The sequence below is a fragment of the Ostrinia nubilalis genome, chromosome 7, assembly GCF_963855985.1.
Source record: "Ostrinia nubilalis chromosome 7, ilOstNubi1.1, whole genome shotgun sequence".
In the NCBI taxonomy this organism is placed as follows: domain Eukaryota; kingdom Metazoa; phylum Arthropoda; class Insecta; order Lepidoptera; family Crambidae; genus Ostrinia; species Ostrinia nubilalis.
Window position 1 is genome coordinate 4,051,904 of NC_087094.1, and position 18,435 is coordinate 4,070,338.

Genomic DNA, 18,435 nt, shown 5'->3' on the forward strand with positions numbered 1-18,435 from the left:
TAAGTTATTACGAACGTCACTAATACTGTCAGAAAATAAGGCATTATGTTGGTAGCTCCGCCTGTAGTTTGTGCGGTTGGTAAAGATTTGCGGGTCGTTCTCTAAAATGCATATGTGTGCGTGAGCTCAAAAAATATCTATGGAGTGCCGTCTCTTACTCTTTTATGCTCTTTGGTGACTGTCACTGTCAGCTGTCAGTTCTCTTCTGTCGGATCAAGGGCGCACACGGGTTATCAACGCTATTTATATTTTCGATTGTTATATTCTTGCAAGTTTTATAAATTAATTAATATTTATAAAGCAGAAAATTATTAATTATTTGTTGGGCTGATCGGTTAGTAGTGTGCAGAATAAAAAAATTGTGTTGATGGTAATAAACTGTCGTTTTCTATAGTTTTTCATTTGTTCGTATTTTTATTTATTTGTACGTTCAAGAGTAATGGATTTTCCTTCTGTTTGTTGTAGAAAATGAAGTTGCTATCCAGCATCAGGGATATACCTGAATTTAACAATGAGAATGTACACGTAAGGAATGAACAAGAATTGTTGGAAAAACTTAACACGATTATCAAAGATGGACATGGAAATTTGCAAATAGTTACCGATTTTGATCATACATTGACAAAACATTCCTTGGAAAACGGATCGCCTGTTCTCACTAGTTTTGGTGAGTAGTATTTATTTAATACCTACCTAAAAATTATGTATTTTTTCAGGTGATTTTACTATGGCTCTTCCCAATTTCCAATTTAATAAACCTAAGTCGCCACCACAAGTACTTTTGTTTATTGTATCTACATATTTCTTACCCGAATATCATTGCTATTTGAATGGACTTCTTTTTATCTTCAATTTTGATGGGAGATGACTTCCCAGATCTAAATTAAATAGATTAGTCTAATGTTGGGGACAAATAAAATGTTAATGTGTAAGATAAGATTGGGAAGAGTTTATTTGCTTTATTCTATGTTAACTGTACTGAATTAACTGATAAATAAGAAATTAGTCACATGGCCTATTAAATATATTCCCCCATACTAATAAAAAGTTAAATGCATGTTGTATTTAAAATGTTTTTATCATAATAAATGACACTATAAAGTACATAGGTCTAGCCGCAGTCATGCGGCTCAGGCACTGATTGAGTTAAGGTTGGACCCATACCGCCTTATTACATAAAAGTTCATCCTGGGACGAACTCTGGTTTAAAATGACATTCCATAATAAAAAACAATTTAAACCTAACTTTTTGTAAAAAGGGGATAAGTGTTCAATCAGTAATGTTTTAATAATAATTTATACAATAAATAATATTGTTAATCAAAACAATCAATCCTGCTATGTAAAATGATTCCAGGAATGTTCAGGGAGTGTCCTTCAATACCTCAAGAGTACAAAGACGAGGACAACAGGCTTGCTGACATATACAAGCCCATCGAGCGAGACCCACACATGTCCCTGGAGGAAAAGACTCAACACATGGTCGATTGGTATAATGCAGCTCACGCACAACTCAAGTAAGCTCATTTAATTGAAATTATAGGGGGTCAAGTATGAAATTGCTGATTTTTTTCTCGATATTAATTAATTTTAGTATATTTAAATTCCTTATATTAATACAATAGATACGTCCATATTTTTTTAAACGCCATAGTTGGCGTCCAATTCCGGTAAAAAATATGAATATTTTTCAAATTTTTTTTTATGTATCCTATAGTTAATGTTGTTTTAATCTTGGCACAAAATTTCATAAACTAAAAATTTGTGATTCCTGAGAAAACACAAAAATTTTTGTGTGAAAAACCATACTAAATGGCAATTTCATACTTTATTTCATATTCATTAATGAAACTATTATCTTTCGTAAATTATATATTCATTACCATCTCATTTTTCAAGGCAAAAGTCAGCATCTAATTACGAAATCAACTTTTGTCATTAAATAATTATATTATCAAATCAACGTATCTTGTCTACTTTACTACTGTATTGTATTGTAAGCCTAGGCGCAGACCACCGATTTTTAGTCGGCCGATAGTTGGGCCCGATTTTAATTTGTATGAAAAATCAATCCGTGTAATGTGCGCACTTCCATACATGCCCGACTAAACTATCGGCCGACAAAAAAACGGTGGTCTGCGCCTGGACTAATAATTACGAAACATTTTTATTGCAGACAGTTTGTTGTGCAAACAGTGCAAATGTCTATTACAATCTAATGTCAGCAATATGGTCATGTTGCGAAATTCTGCACGGAAAAATCTAGCTGTTGTGGGTATTGCGCCGAGGCCCACGATACGAAAGATTGTATTAAAAATACCGCCAAAGACTTTAAGCCAGTTTGCGCGGCATGTAAACGTTTTAAAAAACCAAACGACCATTTAAGCGGTTCGCCCGACTGTCCGAGTTATAAGGCAAAATTAGAACAACTAATATTAAATACTGTTTATGGCTAAATTCTCCATAGGCCAATTAAACCTCCATAACGATAAAATTGCTACGTTGGAGTTGGACAGACTTATTGTAGAATACAACTTAGATCTCGTGTTAGTACAAGAACAATATCAGCGTGTCGGCGTGCGCTGCAAAACTATTCAAATTAATAACAGTGCACGCGCCGGTATCTATGTGTCACGCGCGTCTACACTCACAATAACGTCTATTGCCAACCTTTCTTCGTCGCATTGCGCTGTTGCGGAAGTATCCTCCCCATCCTTCTCCATATTTGTCGTGAGTTGTTACTTTCAATATTCTGACCCGGTTGGGCCTCATCTACACCACCTACGCTTTGTATTACAGTCTCTAACAGGGCGTAGGGTTATCATTGGAGTTGACGCGAACGCGTCATCTCCACTTTGGCACGGCAAGCTCCGCTCGACTGATGTGGAGCGTCGCTCAGCCGTGGAAGACTTCATAGCTGAAATGAACTTAGTTATTCACAACACCCCTAATGCACCACCAACCTACAGTAGCCCAACGGGCGAGTCTCATATTGACGTCACGCTTTCTAGCGCAGACGTCCAGCTGGATAGGTGGCGTGTCCTCCCCGACGCGTCCTGTAGTGATCATCGCTTGATAGTGTACGAGTTTAAACCAATGTCGCGACAAGACACAGTTCATGAGTGCAACAACAACTATAGATATAAATGTCGTGGGGCCGACTGGGCTTTTTTCAGTACTCTTTTTGCGTCTCATGCCAAAGATTTTACTCGTGCCGACCTGAGCGCGACTGATAGTGCAGAAATTATGTCCGATACTTTTACGTATTGTGCAGATGTTGCGATTGGTCGCGCTCCAACTAGAGGTGTACGTAGATGTGATTGGTGGAATGAATCGCTGGTAGAAATTAGGAAAAAGTTTCGCCGGGCTCGCCGTAAGCTTAACACACTTCGAAAGGCAAATGTTACTGGGGATGCATATGAAAATGCTTTATGTTCTTTGAGGGTTGCCAGGTCCCATTATCGAGCTGCTGTAACTAAAGCCAAGGGCGTGTTACTGCGGAAAACAGTCGAGAGATTAGAAAAAGAGGGTCCGTGGTCTCCGATATATCATGAATTCAAAGCTAACCGTAAATTAGATATTGCTTATATTTCTAACATAAAAATTAACAACACTCATACGGTGGGTGTAGAGGAAACAACAGGTGCTCTTCTTAACGCGCTTATACCCGACGATAGTGTGTCTGACGATAACGATTATCATCGGGACGTCAGAAATGCTATTGCGGTGCTGCCTGAGTCGCCTGTGTCTTCTATTCCTAGCCTTGATGAGTTTTACGATATAGTAAATAGTTTACCCTTAAACAAAGCATCGGGCGAAGATAAAATATCAAATAAAATGATTAAAGCAGCGTGTAAAACAGCCGGAACGGATATTCTTAATGTTTTCACTCGTTGTATCTCGGAGGGCGTGTTTCCGAGTATATGGCGTCGCGGATTTATTAAAATTATACCAAAGGGAGGTGACAAACCGCCCGAAGATCCTAAATCGTACCGACCTATTACATTACTTCCCTCATTAGGTAAACTGTTAGAGCGATTAGTAGTGCCGCGTTTGCTACCGGGTGGTCCAATTTTTCACGAGCAGCAGTTTGGCTTCACCGCCGGGAAGTCTACTGCAGATGCAGTAATATCTGTTAGACAAAAAGTGACGTCCTCGGTGGCAAAGTACGTTGTAGGAATATTCCTCGATATTTCAGGTGCCTTCGACAATGCTTGGTGGCCGATCCTGCTCTTAAAACTGAAAGTTCGTGGATGCTATAGTAATATATATTCACTACTGCACTCGTACTTTTGTAACGGTACAACTAAATTAAAACTCGGCCATCATGCTGAATCAAAGGTGCTCACGCGCGGCTGTCCCCAAGGATCGGTCCTAGGGCCCTACCTTTGGAATTTGGGTTTCGATGATTTTCTAGCATTACCATTACCTGAAGGCTGTTCGTTAACCGGGTACGCTGATGACGGTCTCCTTTTAATAGAGGCTGACACTAGATCAAAGCTTGAAAATCTAGCGGATACATGCTTGAATTTAATATCTCAATGGGGAGACAGGAATCGTTTGCAGTTTGCCCCTCACAAAACTTATCAGCTTCTATTAAAAGGTAATCTTAAAGTTTTGCCTCGCATTAAATTCAATGAAATAACTGTTAAAAAACGGGAATCTGTTTGCTATCTCGGACTAATTTTAGAGAAAAACTTTAGTTTTGTCGAGCACATTAAACAGATCGGTGAAAAAGCTAAAAAGAACTTTTATGCCTTAAGTCACATTTCAACCTCGACGTGGGGTCTAACGTTTAAAATCCTCCGAGTAATATATTCGGCCACTTATTTAAGCTCCATTTGCTATGGTGCACCAGTTTGGGCTGACAGAGCTACTATAGGAGCCGCTCGACGGAAACTACTCCAAAGTCAACGCCTTGCATTGATTTTTCTTTGCAAAGCTTACAGAACTGTGAGCACGGAGGCTCTGCCAGTCCTGGCTGGTGTACTGCCGGTCGACTTAGAGGTACAAAAGCGTGCGGCTATGTACTTCGCATCAAGGGAAAATATAACCTCCGATTTCTTAAATAGCCGCGATCGTTCTAAAATAAGTCGATTATTTGATTCCCGAGAAGTCGTTGAAGAAGATTTACTTAATGAATGGCAAAAAAGATGGGATACGTCAGTCAAAGGACGTCACTTATATAAATTCTTCCCGAATGTACGCGAACGTCTAACTAGGCGATGGTTAGAAATCGACCATTGCTCGTCGCAGTTCCTCACGGGACATGGCAACTTTAAACATAAACTTCACGAGTTCAAACTAGTTCCGTCTCCTTTTTGCGAGTGTTCCACTGATGATGTCAGTCATGAGCAGTCTGCCCATCATATCTTGTGGGAGTGTGATCTTTGGAAACATGAACGTGATATAATGCTTAATTCAATACTACATACATCTGTTTCCGCAATTTATTACACCGATCTTGTCGCGACAAGGAAAAATTTCCGTGCTTTTAAGCGATTTTGTGAAAAATATTATTGGCAGGTAGTTGCTAATTGCTCATAAGATAGGCCCCCTTAATTTAATTTATTGTCCGTGGTGCATAATCTTTTTCTTAAAGGTTTTAAACCTTTGTTTGTCACCTGTCATCCGCTTTGCAATGGAGGGAAGTCGAACCTTAATTTCGAACTCCTCCTATGTTCTTCTGATTAATTTCGTTGCGGGTCCAATGACAGTTTAACTTTCCCCCGGGACAAACTTGACCTTCATTGGTTGGGTTTTTGTGGCGGTCAAGCTGTAGATCCTGGCTACACAGGAGTTGCAGTGGTGGGAACGAGAGGTGGGAATTTATTTTTATTACAATCTAATTTTAAATTGTTGCAGAGGTGTCACTTTTCCAAGGCAAGAGTTGATGGCTATTGGACACAAGATGATAGATAGTTTTAGGTAAGTAGAATAAAATGTCTTTTCTGGGGAAAAATATTCATAATCATCATAATTTCAGCTATAGGACGTCCATTGCTGAACACAGGCCTCTCCCAATGATTTCCACAATGGCCGGTTGGTGGCGGCCTGCATTCAGCGCCTTCCTGCTACGTTTATGTGGTCGGTCCACCTTGTAGGTGGACGTCCTACGCTGCGCTTTCCGGTACGTGGCCTCCACTCCAGAACCTTGCTGCCCCATCAGGGCCATCAGCCGTCAGTTCTTCGTACTATAATACAAAATCATTTATTGTGAATCATAGGTAAAATGGTGACATGTTACATTAGGTAGTATCACTATGTTCCGCTCAAAGAGCATACAATTTGTCAGACAACAATAAAATTTGGCAGTTACATAAATTAATTAGACTTATCGTCAAAGAATTCAGATATATTATAATAACATTTATTAATTAAATAAGTCAGTAAAGTTTTTTTAAATGAATTTAGATGTTCAATTAATCTAATGTCTTTTGGTAATTTATTTATAATCTTGGGTGCCATGCCTACAATATTCTTAGCAAAAAAAGTTGTCTTATAAGGATCCTTACATATGAAATTCTTTTTATGCAAAAAAAGGCAGGTATGACCACAATCGCACCGCACCACAGTCTAGGATGGTACATATTCACTCTCGCCTTGAAAAGGCCCGGATTGTAGTCTTCGGGAAAGACAGCAGCAGGCAACGAATTCCAGTCCCTAGTTCGCATTATAAAAGAGATTATGATTCGATCTCGTAAAGAAACACCAGCTCTCTTCATGCAATTTTGAGCTTATAAAGGCTTATATTGAGAGGTCACGTTTCCGAGCCGTAATATCATCATCAGCGTACCGGAAAACGTAGCGTGGGACGTCCACCCACAAGGTGGACCGACGACCTGATAAAGGTAGCAGGAAGGCGCTGGACGCAGGCCGCTACCAACCGTGTGATGTGGAAGTCATTGGGGGAGGCCTATGTTCAGCAGTGGACGTCCTATGGCTGAAATGATGACACACTGATTGAAGACTCGTCTTTAGGCACCGAGGCCACAGTCACGTCAAAGTCAAAGTCAAAAGTCAAAATTCAAAATCAAAAGGACAATGGGCAAAATGGTACCCGGCTCCAATAGATATGTGTCTAGTATCATTTGAAAGGTCTTACCAAGATGAACAACTTTTACTATGACCACCAGCCTCAGATCTGGTTGTGTACGAAGATATACATACTTTTAGCAGAATGGTACCCGGCTCCAATAGTTATGTTTGTAGTGTCATTTGAAAGGTCTTACCAAGACGAACAACATTTACTATGGCCACCAGCCTCAGATCTGGTTGCGTTCGAAGATAAAGATACTTTTTGTGTAACCTAAGTATCATACAGTATGGAAGGCAGACGCGCTCGGGGCAGGGCACCGATGAGATGGTCGGACGCGGTGAGGCAAACGGTGGGCGGGAGTTTGTATCGTGCGGTCCACACAGCTTATGACCGCAGTCTGTGGAGGAACACTATCTGTGGTCGCGATCCTCATCAGTGAGGGACCGAGGAAGAAGAAGAAGAAGTATCATACGTGTCCATCGTATGGTACTTAGGTTATGCGAGGCAGGAAGGGTTTACTGATCCAGCATGCTTCCTTAACTCTATAATTATTGATGGGGATAATAATTGTGAAATAAATATTTTTATTTAAAGTAGTACTACCCCCTTATTAATAAAAAGTTACACCTAGGAAGAACCTTGGATTAAAATGACATTTCCATACCAAATGACAATTTAAGCCAGAGTTCAACTAGGGTGTAACTTTTATTAATAAAGGGGTTAAAGTTTTATTACTTGTTAAGGGTTTTATTATGGGTTGCTAAAGCGAATAAACCCACAAGACCCAATAAGTCCACCCACAAGATGGACCGACGACCTCATAAAGGTAGCGGGAAGGCGCTAGATGCAGGCTGCCACCAACCGGCCATTGTGGAAATCATTGGGGGAGGCCTATGTTCAACTGGACGTCCTATGGCTAAAATGATCATGATGATGATGATGAAAGCGAATAAAGGGCTAATAGCTTGGGTAGTTCATCGTAGGTATAATCCTTTCCTTTTCAATGCTTCTTTTAGTTATATTAATAGATTGTAGTCATAATACATACTCGTATACATGGATGATTGTGTTATACTTTCATTATAATACTTAGTGGAATTACTGCTTTCAAAACGTGAATTAGAACTGGCCCCATAGCAGACATTTTCCTACATCTAAAGGCCTTTTAAAATATATATTGGTTATGGCTATTGGAGCGGGTACCACTTTCCATACATTTGTGCCCATCATCCTTTCTTTATTTGTTTAGACTAATAAATAGTTCTTACAAATCGTCATTTTGCTCTTAAGGAGCCTCTACATGTCTCATAATCATTTTACCCTAACAGCGCTTCGAGACCAACATTTGGCAAGTGCTGAGAAGAAGCGCCGCAACAAACTCAGTCACCACTGTCTGCCGGTTAATCTATATAAATAGAAATAGCAGTAGTAGCTGTGGTAGTAGGTACATTCGATTCAGGAGCAGTTCACTGAATTTACCATGCATTCTTGTATAGTGTATCTTATAATGGGTATACAAAATTGCGTGGTATATTAAACAAGGTAGTGACATGCTAATATCTAGCTAGACTTGACACGATGACAAAAAGGCGCGAAAAGTAGGTTGAGAGCCATCTGCGCTCACCTATTGTCCGGTGAAGCTGAAAAAGCCGCTCACGGCTATCAGCATAGTCCGTCCGGAAAAAAAAAAGAAAAAAAAAGGCGCGAAAAGTGAGCTCATCGCATTGTTTGCGTTAGGGACGGCGTGCACGAGCTGGTGGCGTGGAGCCAGCGGCAGCAGGTGCCGGTGCTGGTGTTCTCGGCGGGGCTGGGCGACTCGGTGCAGGCCGCGCTCACGGCCGCCGGCTTCCTGCTCCCGCACGTCAAGGTAAACTGGACCTTATGGACGTAGCTATAAAGTTTATACAGGTTGACTTTGTTATCAGTATCCAAATTTTTTTAACAAGCTCGTTAGAACAATTTGACAATACAACTTTATCGTAATTATTTTTAATTGTGGTATTTTTCGCAAAAAAAATATTGAGTCTAATTCGCGGGTGCCCATATCTTAAGTTTTAAAGGTTATTGCTTATTTTCGCTCACCATTATGTCTATTAAGCTTTGCAGTTAACTGTGTGTACATTTTTTTCCATGAACGAAGCAAATTTTCCACGTGAGTCAATTTGGAAACCGCGCGCAGCAGACGAAAATAATTAAATATGGAGAAGAAAGTTTTGTTTTCTTTACGTAAATCAATTAAGTTACTGATTCTGAGTCGATCCTGAAAATTTGGATACTGATACAAAAATCACCCTGTATACCTAGCGGAAAAGAGCAATAAAGAATTGAGCGAGCGAGATGTCACTAGCAGCAACACTCATGAGCGTAATAGCGGGGGAGCCGTGGTGGACCCCCAGAATGATACTAATCGCACCATAATGATTTAAGTAGGTAGTAACCTTGATCGATGCTTGATCAGACCTCTTGACATGTTCACTTCCGCTATTTATATTTCGACATGTAATTTGCAAAAATAATAAAAGTCGACGCGCGCGAATAATGTGACGGATTTTGCAAGTAAAAAAAACCGGCGACTCTTGACGAACTGCGTAGGTGTTACCTGCGTGGCTGCGTATACACTTTACACATACCTAATCTTCTTCTTCTATATCTTCTATAAATAAAAATATCTTCTATAAATAAAAATATCTTCTATAAATAAAAATGAATTGTTGTTCGTTAGTCTGATTAAAACTTGAGAACGGCTGGGCCGATTGAGCTGATTATGGTTTTAAAATGTTTATCGTAGTCCAGGGTAGGTCTAAACGGTGAGCAAATACGCGCGCGATATTGTTTTTCTGTGATAGACAAAATTCCACGCGGGCGAAGCCGCGGGCGGAAAGCTAGTTATGAATAAAATCTTTTTTACTCATTAAATCGGACTTAGTTTCCCTGGCGCATCACTCGCACACTAATCGCCAATCGGCCCCTTGCAGGTGGTGTCCAACTTCCTGGCGATCGGCGACAACGACAAAATAGTGGGCATAAAGGGCGACGATGTGATCCACACGTTGAACAAGAACGAGACGGCGATCAAGAACACGGAGTACTACGAGATGGTGAAGGAGCGCCGCAACGTGCTGCTCATGGGCGACAGCATCGGCGACGCGCGTATGGCCGAGGGCATGGAGCACTGCGCCGCCGTCGTCAAGCTCGGCTTCCTGGGCCACAACGTGCACGACAGCTTGCCCAAGTACCTGAGCCAGTTCGACGTCGTGCTCGTCAACGAGCCCAGTATGCGCCTGCCCAACGCCATACTCCAGCTGCTCGCCTGACGCATGCACCGCCTAGCCAATTCTTAGTTTTAGTTAGCGCAATCTCCCCTCGGACTCTCACTCCCGACGTGTTACGATTTTTTTTGTCATAATTACAACGATAGTATTCTTTTGTTTGCGAAGCAAAATTGCGTTTTATACATCCGTAGGACGTACTTACGGGTTGAGTGCGAGTTTATATCAAACGCGCTCTCTAGTGAGCGCGTTTAAAAATGTATGAAAATTTTAGTTTTTGAACGTTTCCCGCTAGGGGCGCCTCCGTCGCCTACATTTAATGTCATTTTTTTGAGCGCGTTTGATGTAAACTCACACTAATAGGCCCTCTGATGATTTATTTTGTTATTTTTAAAATGTATACTAAAATAAGTTATTACAAAGTTTATGTGTGGTTTTATAATACGTTGATTTTCTCCACTTTTATGTTTGCCTTGTTAAGTGATATTGTCATAAGGCACAGTAAACAAAAATAAATGACCATTAGTAATTATTTTTATTTATTTAATACACGACGATTCCAACCGCGCGATATGGAAATCATTGGGGAGGCCTATGTTCAGTGGACGTCCTGTGGCTGAGATGGTAATGAATACAAGACGATATAAAACTTATGTTTTCTGTGTCTAGCTAGACAGGCGCCTGGGCTCATCAATACCGCATTAAAATAGTGGTATTTGTCTATCGGCAAATTTTACCTGGAGAAATATTTATTTCAAACTTTGTCGTTCCTTTATCGACTTATCCATTCAAACAAGCACATGCCGTGCAACCTCCGCAGCTTCGTGCAAAGAAAGCCTAAATTACAGAAAAAAGAACTGAACATGACCATGACACCACATGTCATGTCGTCGCATCACTTTTCCGCCATAATTCCCGCCAAGAATTTAAAGTTGTCATTATTATCAAATATTTGTTTCACACTTGCACTAATCATTTTTATCTTATTGTAATTTAAGTACATAATATAATCAATAATTCATTTACAGAGTCACAGCAAATTCGTCTGTCAGTGTTCTTTGTTGTTAGCTTTAAGGGCGGACGCGGGTTAGATATCAGTGCTATTTTGAAAATTTCGATTGTAGTATGTTTCTTACATAATAGTGTAAGAAACTTTTAAAATTAAACAAATCTAAGCAGTTAATTTTTAGAAAGTGCGAAAAACGAGAAGATTGGTAAGGAACTTTTGTTGTTTTCTTTAACATTATTATTTTAATAAAATTCTTTGGCTATGCCTAAGTAAGCATCTGCTCAAGGAAAGAGCCAGGAAATATTTTTTGATTTTGATTAATCTAATTACATTATTTGGTGCGAAAAAGTATTTTGCATTCGTTTCCAACGTCTGAAGATCTGTCTCGACACCAAAAGGCGCAAATGTGTTCCGACGATAATGGTGGTTTAGAAAATTTTCTTCCAAAGTTCAAGTCCAAAAGCCCGTACACGTCCCTAGAGAACCAGTGTGAGATCATCTTTGCCATCGTTCGTTCGTTCGTTCGTTCGTTTCAGCCGAATGACGTCTACGGCTGGACAAAGGCCTGCTCCAAGGTTTTCTATAATGAACGGTCCTGCACTGCCCGCATCCATCTTTGCCATCATCACGAATCAATGCACGTGTTTCTCACGTGGAAGCAACTTTGTGCTCTCCGTTGGCTTCATTGAGTGTCAAGCGAGATGTTCAGCACTTTGCTGGCAGCAGAGACCGTGGTGACCGAATTTCTCCACCTCTTTGCTACATCATTGATACCTAGTGGGGCTGTTTTCTTCTTTCTTTATATCGTACCAAAACTATTTGTTCGCTTGAGAATATTAGATAAAAAATGTTATTTTTTCTGTCGTTGTAGAAAATGAAGTTGCTGTCTAGCATCAGGGATATACCTGCATTTAACAATGAAAATGTGCACATTAGGAATGAACAAGAATTGTTGGGAAAACTTAACAAGATTATTCAAGATGGACAAAATTTGCAAATAGTAACTGATTTTGATTACACATTGACAAAACCTTTAATGGAAAACGGATCGCCTGTTCTTACTACTTATTGTAAGTAGATGTTCATTGTCATACTTGTTGAGGAATTCTATTCTAATACATAATCACGTTAAATATTACCTACCTACTACCCGTTCGCGCTAAGTTTGCCGGTCCGTGGAATGGGCGTCCCCTCCCCAAACCGCGATTAAACGCAATTAGTTGGTGATTTATTTTAAGCAAATACACAATTTTTATCAATAACAATAAATAAAAAATATTTTAAATATAGTTTGTTATAATTATAGACGCTTCCCTTCGCGTCATAATATCGCCAGCGGCAAACTTAAAGCGACCGGAATACTTAGGTAGGTACTATGCATTTATTTGAAAGTGTAGATCATACAGGTAAGTACGTAGGTACATTACACTAGTAGCTATTTCAGCTCACTCCATTCGGAATTAGTCCCCAATTATGACGATTGAAGACCGCGCGATTTTGCGTGGTTTTTTTAAAAATCAATATTGTGATTACAGCAATGTTCTGGGAGTGTCCTTCAATACCTCAGAAGTACAGAGATGAGGATAAAAAGCTTGCTGAATTCTACAGGCCTATTGAGCGTGACTCACTTATGGATGAGGAAGAAAAGACTAAACACATGATAGAATGGTATAAGGCAGCTAATGCACTACTTAGGTAAAATTTTTAAAAATAGTAAACTATTTCCAATGGAAATGGATATTTGTGAATAAGTAGTTTGTTTTCCATCTAACTTTTATAAACCAATTTTGCTCTAAACTCTACAGTTCTCGCTAAATAAATTAAGCAAGTTTCAAACAGTTTGTTGAGAGGATTATTGCTACAAAATATTGTATAAATTGTTGCAGAGGTGTCACTTTTCCCAGGCAGGAACTGTTGGGCGTTGGGCAGAGGATGATAGAATGCTATAGGCAAGTAGAACCTAGACTTAAGTCACACTTTAGTTTGATTGATCTAAACATACCTAAACTTTAGTAAGTACTATGGTGAATGCTATCACAACCTCGGAACAGAAAAACGTTTTTTTTTTTTCAGAGCCAAAATGCATAGGAATAGATAGGGAAAATGCTTTGGCTGTAAAGTTAGATTATTTTTTATATCTTCAAATAAGTCTTGTGGTAAGGCAGAAAAGAGCCTTTTTTTGTCGCGGAGGAAATGCTTTGCGCACCGTCACCCTCACCACTGCCGGGGGACCCGGCGCTCTGAAAAGGATGGGGTACCCACTAAAACCTCCGCGGCGTTCCGTCATTGCCCGAGTGGGGGTGTCGAAAGAGCCTTGCATGAACCGTTGGCGGCGTGTTCTCCCTACAGGTAGCCTTTCGAACTAAGCGTCACAGACGCAGCGTCTTTAGCTTTGGTCTTAAAGGTAGCCTTTCGAAGCGAGTTAGTGACGCGGCGTTGGTGGCACAAGACCAAAGCTAAAGACGCTGCGTCTGTGACGCTTAGTTTGAAAGGCTACCTTAATGCAGATATTAAAAACACTGGTCACTACAACTGCTACGACCACGTGTATTTTTTTTCTGTTTGCTATCAATAAATAATAATGTATATCATGAAGGTAAATACTTAAGTAATATTAAGTATTTTGAAAGGTAAATTACCGTATGCAAATGCACATCATATTATTCAAAAGATAAGATATTTTTTCTTTATAATGCCTTCATTCATCACGTCGCTACGTGCGCGCACCTCCATACGTCTCCATGGACTTGGAATGAGTGATGATACAGAACAGAGCCCCGATTACGGTAATTTTTAACGTTTCCAATCCAGACGCGTTTCTGATTCTGCGATACGATTGGTCAAAACAGCTGACGTACGCTGTTGAACGACCAATCGTATCGCAGAATCGAGAAGCGTGTCTGGATTGTAGACGTTAAAAGTTACCGTAATCGGGGCTCTGAACGTACGTAATAGTGTGTGGATCAGCATCGATTCGGCTACGGTGCTGGCTAAGTACGGCTAGACGACATCGCACTTACGACTCGCCGACCGCTGGTCAGTTTGAATATGAACGAAGAGCCGTTAAAGCTCGCGGTTGCGGACGACGAGGTGTAAGCGAGGAGGGACGACAAAGCCGTATAGCAGCTCGTGATTTTGACCCGAGGCGAGTCGATAACGTTACGATTCCGATTAGTGTGCGTTGCAAGTAAGTAAGGAATTTCATACAAAGAATACTTACTAAGCGGTTCGAGTTGATATGGTGAGGATTCCTTTCCACGTTGATAAGTGTGCTATTTATGGGCAGGGACGGCGTGCACGAGCTGGTGGCGTGGAGCCAGCGGCAGCAGGTGCCGGTGCTGGTGTTCTCGGCGGGGCTGGGCGACTCGGTGCAGGCCGCGCTCACGGCCGCTGGTTTCCAGCTCCCTAACGTTAAGGTAAAGTACGTAGGTCTCTAGGTACTCTACCGTCAGTAACACAAAATCTCAGCGTCATTCACGTATCTACCCTGAAAGTAGGTACCTAACCCTTTTTTTCCCTTCTTTACCTACTACAATCGGTCTCCTTTAGAAGTCGCGCTTTGTTGTGGTTTGCCATAAGTGGCCGGGCCAGTGGGTGTCATTCGGTGTGCTCTTTATATTTTGAAGAAATTTTTTCTACAATTTTTTGTATGGTCGAAAGGGGGCGCGTCTCAAATAAGTTTGGGAACCAATGAGCTAGTCCTTTTTGGAGTATTTTCGAGGCTTATTTTGAATCGCTATGTGTCTAGTATAGCGGTATCTTCAGCAAAGGTTCCAGTAATTAAGGATTCAGATGTCAGCAGATCCGCAGTGAAAAACAAATAGATTATGGGACTCAGTACGGTGCCCTGCGAAAATCATGATTTTATAGGGCAGAGATCAGTCTGTATTTACTTCCCTTTGTTGTAGGTACTATGAAAAGGCGCTGCTGGAGAAATTATTTTAATATTCCGTAAAGGTGATCTAGTAGCCCATTTTTCAATTGGAACAACAATCCTTCGTGCCCATGGAGGTATATTTAGAACATCTCCATGTTCGTGCCACACACGGTCAAACGCTTAGAATATGTCCTTGAATTACACTATGCGTACTAAGCACCAAAATTCTTTTGGATTTTTTTTTATTATAAAGTCGCATTACATGTACCTACCAAGTGTATGTATGCATGCAGTACCGACTACAGGGAGTAGGTATAAACCTCGCTGATCAGCACCGTAATATCTGAAAGATTTTACCATTATCACTATAAAGTAGCGTTAGATAGGGAGTATACACCCACACTACCCACATAATAAATCCTAGTGTGGTTAGCACTATTTCTATTTACCTAAAATGGTCCAATATACAGTGTTCGGAAGAAGCTTAGCCAAACACGTTTTAAGTATGGTAGGTATAGAGTAATTGAGAATACAAATTCGGCCTAAGTGACCTCCTTTTTTTAATGAATTTTCTTGTCTTTTATTGAATATTTTCCTTGACCTAAGAATGATTTCGTCATTTTTTGGATATCTAACCCTCTTCCGAACATTCTGTTTAATATAAAATTATTCACTCACAAAGAAACGCGCTAACGCCCAATCGACCTCGACAGGTGGTATCCAACTTCCTGGATCTCGATGACAACGACAAAATAGTGGGCATAAAGGGCGACGAGGTGATCCACACGATGAACAAGAACGAGACGGCGATCAAGAACACGGAGTACTACGAGATGGTGAAGGAGCGCCGCAACGTGCTGCTCATGGGCGACAGCATCGGCGACGCGCGCATGGTCGAAGGCATGGAGCACTGCGCCGCCGTCGTCAAGCTCGGCTTCCTGGGCCACAACGTGCACGACAGCTTGCCCAAGTACCTGAGCCAGTTCGACGTCGTGCTCGTCAACGAGCCCAGTATGCGCCTGCCCAACGCCATACTCCAGCTGCTCGCCTGACGCATGCACTGCCTAGCCAATTCTTAGTTTTAGTTAGCGCAATCTCCCCTCGGACTCTCACTCCCGACGTGTTACGATGTTTTTTGTCATAATAACAACGATAGTATTCTTTTGTTTGCGAAGCAAAATTACGTTTTATACATCCGTAGGACGTACTTACGGGTTGAGTGCGAGTTTATATCAAACGCGCTCTCTAGTGAGCGCGTTTAAAAAATGTATGAAAATTTTAGTTTTTGAACGTTTCCCGCTAGAGGCGCCTCCGTACTCCGTCGCCTACATTTAATGTCATTTTTTTGAGCGCGTTTGATGTAAACTCACACTAGGCCCTCTGATGATTTATTTTGTTATTTTTAAAATGTATACTAAAATGAGTTATTACAAAGTTTATGTGTGGTTTTATAATATAGTTCCAAAATACTGGACTGTCCTGTCGATGACATTGACAGTGGGGCGCCACCGTCAATACCGGATCGCTGGTTCAGATTTTAGCCATGTTGGAAACCATATAGTTGAACGATGGTAGCGCCCCCCTGTCATTGAGTTTGGTGGGACAGTTCAGCGTGGGTCATCTATACGTTGATTTTCTCCACTTTTATGTTTGCCTTGTTAAGTGATATTGTCATAAGGCACAGTAAACAAAAATAAATGACCATTAGTAATTATTTTTATTTATTTAACACAAGACGATTCCAACCGCGCGATATGGAAATCATTGGGGAGGCCTATGTTCAGTGGAGGTCCTGTGGCTGAGATGGTGATGAATACGATATAAAACTTATGTTTTCTGTGTCTAGCTAGACAGGCGCCTGGGCTCATCAATACCGCATTAAAATAGTGGTATTTGTCTATCGGCAAATTTTACCTGCCCCCCTAGACAAAACGCACTTTTTGATCGAATCGAAAATCGAATCCGTCAAAACTCCATACAAAAAAGGGGCTTTTCGACCACTTTTCGACTGGTTTGCGATTATAATTTGCACTTTGTCTAGACCCACTGGAAAAATATTTATTTCAAACTTTGTCGTTCCTTTATCGACTTATCCATTCAAACACGCACATGCCGTGCAACCTCCGCAGCTCCGTGCAAAGAAAGCCTAAACTACAGAAAAAAGAACTGAACATGACCATGACCACAGAATAAGTAATAGTACAGGTACAGAAGGATTACTCCGCAAGACGATTTAAATAAATGCGAGTCTTGCTACGACGCGATACAGTGGAATTCAACTCGCACAGCACTACGTACTTACAATTTTATTCACCTACAAGTTTTGTCTCTTTCTATCGCGTGCCTCTGAACTCTTCTTACGCTGTTAGGGTTGCTGTCTAGTGAAAAAATAATTAATCTGCTTATTTGTAATGAGGTACGTATGTAGGTAAGTACGCATTCATTATGGAAAACCTTGGGAGAGGCCTTTGTCCAGCAGTGGACGTCATTTGGCTGAAACGAACGAATGTATTCTGAGCAGTAGTCATGGTAGGTTAGGTTCCATACTATCCTAAGAATTATTAATTACCTACATGGCCAACATACCTTTCAGCATCTTTGAGAAGCGAAAAAAAAAGATAAATCCGGTAGATTTCTTTCCGAATTTAAACACCCGAACGCCGCACAATATTTTTTTCTCTTTATGTCCATTTTTAAATAATACTTCGATTATAGAATTAGGTATCTACTACAACGCACGCCAACGTCCTGACGAGCGCGCGCGTGACACTCGACTGCATAGAGAAAAGTAATACATAGGAAATAGAGAACCCTCTCTGTCAAATTTTTGAACCTACTAATTGACAGCCTGGTGTTAAATTCCCTGTACTTAACCTACGTACGTAACGCTCACATACATACATAGTCCACGCACACATACATACATAAAGTCCACGCACACATACACACAGTTCACGCACACATAGGCCCTCATAACCTTCAAAGAATTATTGTTTTTTTGATGTACAATGTAGAATTTTTTCAAATCCATTATTTTGAAAGTATTTATCTTTATGGTGTACGTATTGTATTATTTTCAAAACAATGGATTTGGAAAAATTCTACATTGCACATGGAAATGCAAATAAACAAAAACTTTTCAATTTAATAATTTTACTTTATTTATGAACACACATAATATTATACACCAAAAGCGTCTTTTCGCAAAGTTTTCAACAACACTAAAAAAGCATTTGCACTT

At 40.5% G+C, this 18,435-nt stretch overlaps 2 protein-coding genes across 3 annotated transcripts; both read left to right on the plus strand.

Moving 5' to 3' along the window:
* The first annotated feature begins 203 nt into the window (after positions 1-203).
* On the plus strand, positions 204-10,840 carry LOC135073547 (7-methylguanosine phosphate-specific 5'-nucleotidase-like). 2 transcript variants are annotated; one of them, XM_063967720.1, is made up of 6 exons: positions 204-370; positions 466-667; positions 1,358-1,517; positions 5,866-5,928; positions 8,777-8,906; positions 10,015-10,840. In XM_063967720.1, exons 1-6 carry the CDS (start codon positions 368-370, stop codon positions 10,351-10,353), a joined length of 897 nt encoding a protein of 298 aa, XP_063823790.1. In that variant the 5' UTR covers positions 204-367; the 3' UTR covers positions 10,354-10,840. The 2 variants fall into 2 exon arrangements, with proteins under 2 accessions (XP_063823790.1, XP_063823791.1); XM_063967721.1 differs by having other exon boundaries at positions 204-334.
* Positions 10,841-11,490: 650 nt separating this feature from the next.
* LOC135073548 (7-methylguanosine phosphate-specific 5'-nucleotidase-like) lies at positions 11,491-16,503 on the plus strand. Its single transcript, XM_063967722.1, has 6 exons — positions 11,491-11,522; positions 12,189-12,387; positions 12,853-13,012; positions 13,204-13,266; positions 14,604-14,733; positions 15,908-16,503. The coding sequence occupies exons 2-6, from the start codon at positions 12,192-12,194 to the stop codon at positions 16,244-16,246; spliced, it is 888 nt and encodes a 295-aa protein (XP_063823792.1). The 5' UTR covers positions 11,491-11,522; positions 12,189-12,191; the 3' UTR covers positions 16,247-16,503.
* The last annotated feature ends 1,932 nt before the right edge of the window (positions 16,504-18,435 follow it).

What these genes read in the sequence shown, in the direction of transcription:
- LOC135073548 (XM_063967722.1), top strand. Translation starts at nt 12,192, where the DNA reads ATGAAGTTGCTGTCTAGCATCAGGGATATACCTGCATTTAACAATGAA. An exon ending in GCCTGTTCTTACTACTTATT is followed by an intron (nt 12,388 to 12,852) that starts GTAAGTAGATGT and finishes TTGTGATTACAG; the next exon opens with CAATGTTCTGGGAGTGTCCT. An exon ending in AGGATGATAGAATGCTATAG is followed by an intron (nt 13,267 to 14,603) that starts GCAAGTAGAACC and finishes ATTTATGGGCAG; the next exon opens with GGACGGCGTGCACGAGCTGG.
- LOC135073547 (XM_063967720.1), top strand. An exon ending in GCAGCTCACGCACAACTCAA is followed by an intron (nt 1,518 to 5,865) that starts GTAAGCTCATTT and finishes AAATTGTTGCAG; the next exon opens with AGGTGTCACTTTTCCAAGGC. An exon ending in AAGATGATAGATAGTTTTAG is followed by an intron (nt 5,929 to 8,776) that starts GTAAGTAGAATA and finishes TGTTTGCGTTAG; the next exon opens with GGACGGCGTGCACGAGCTGG.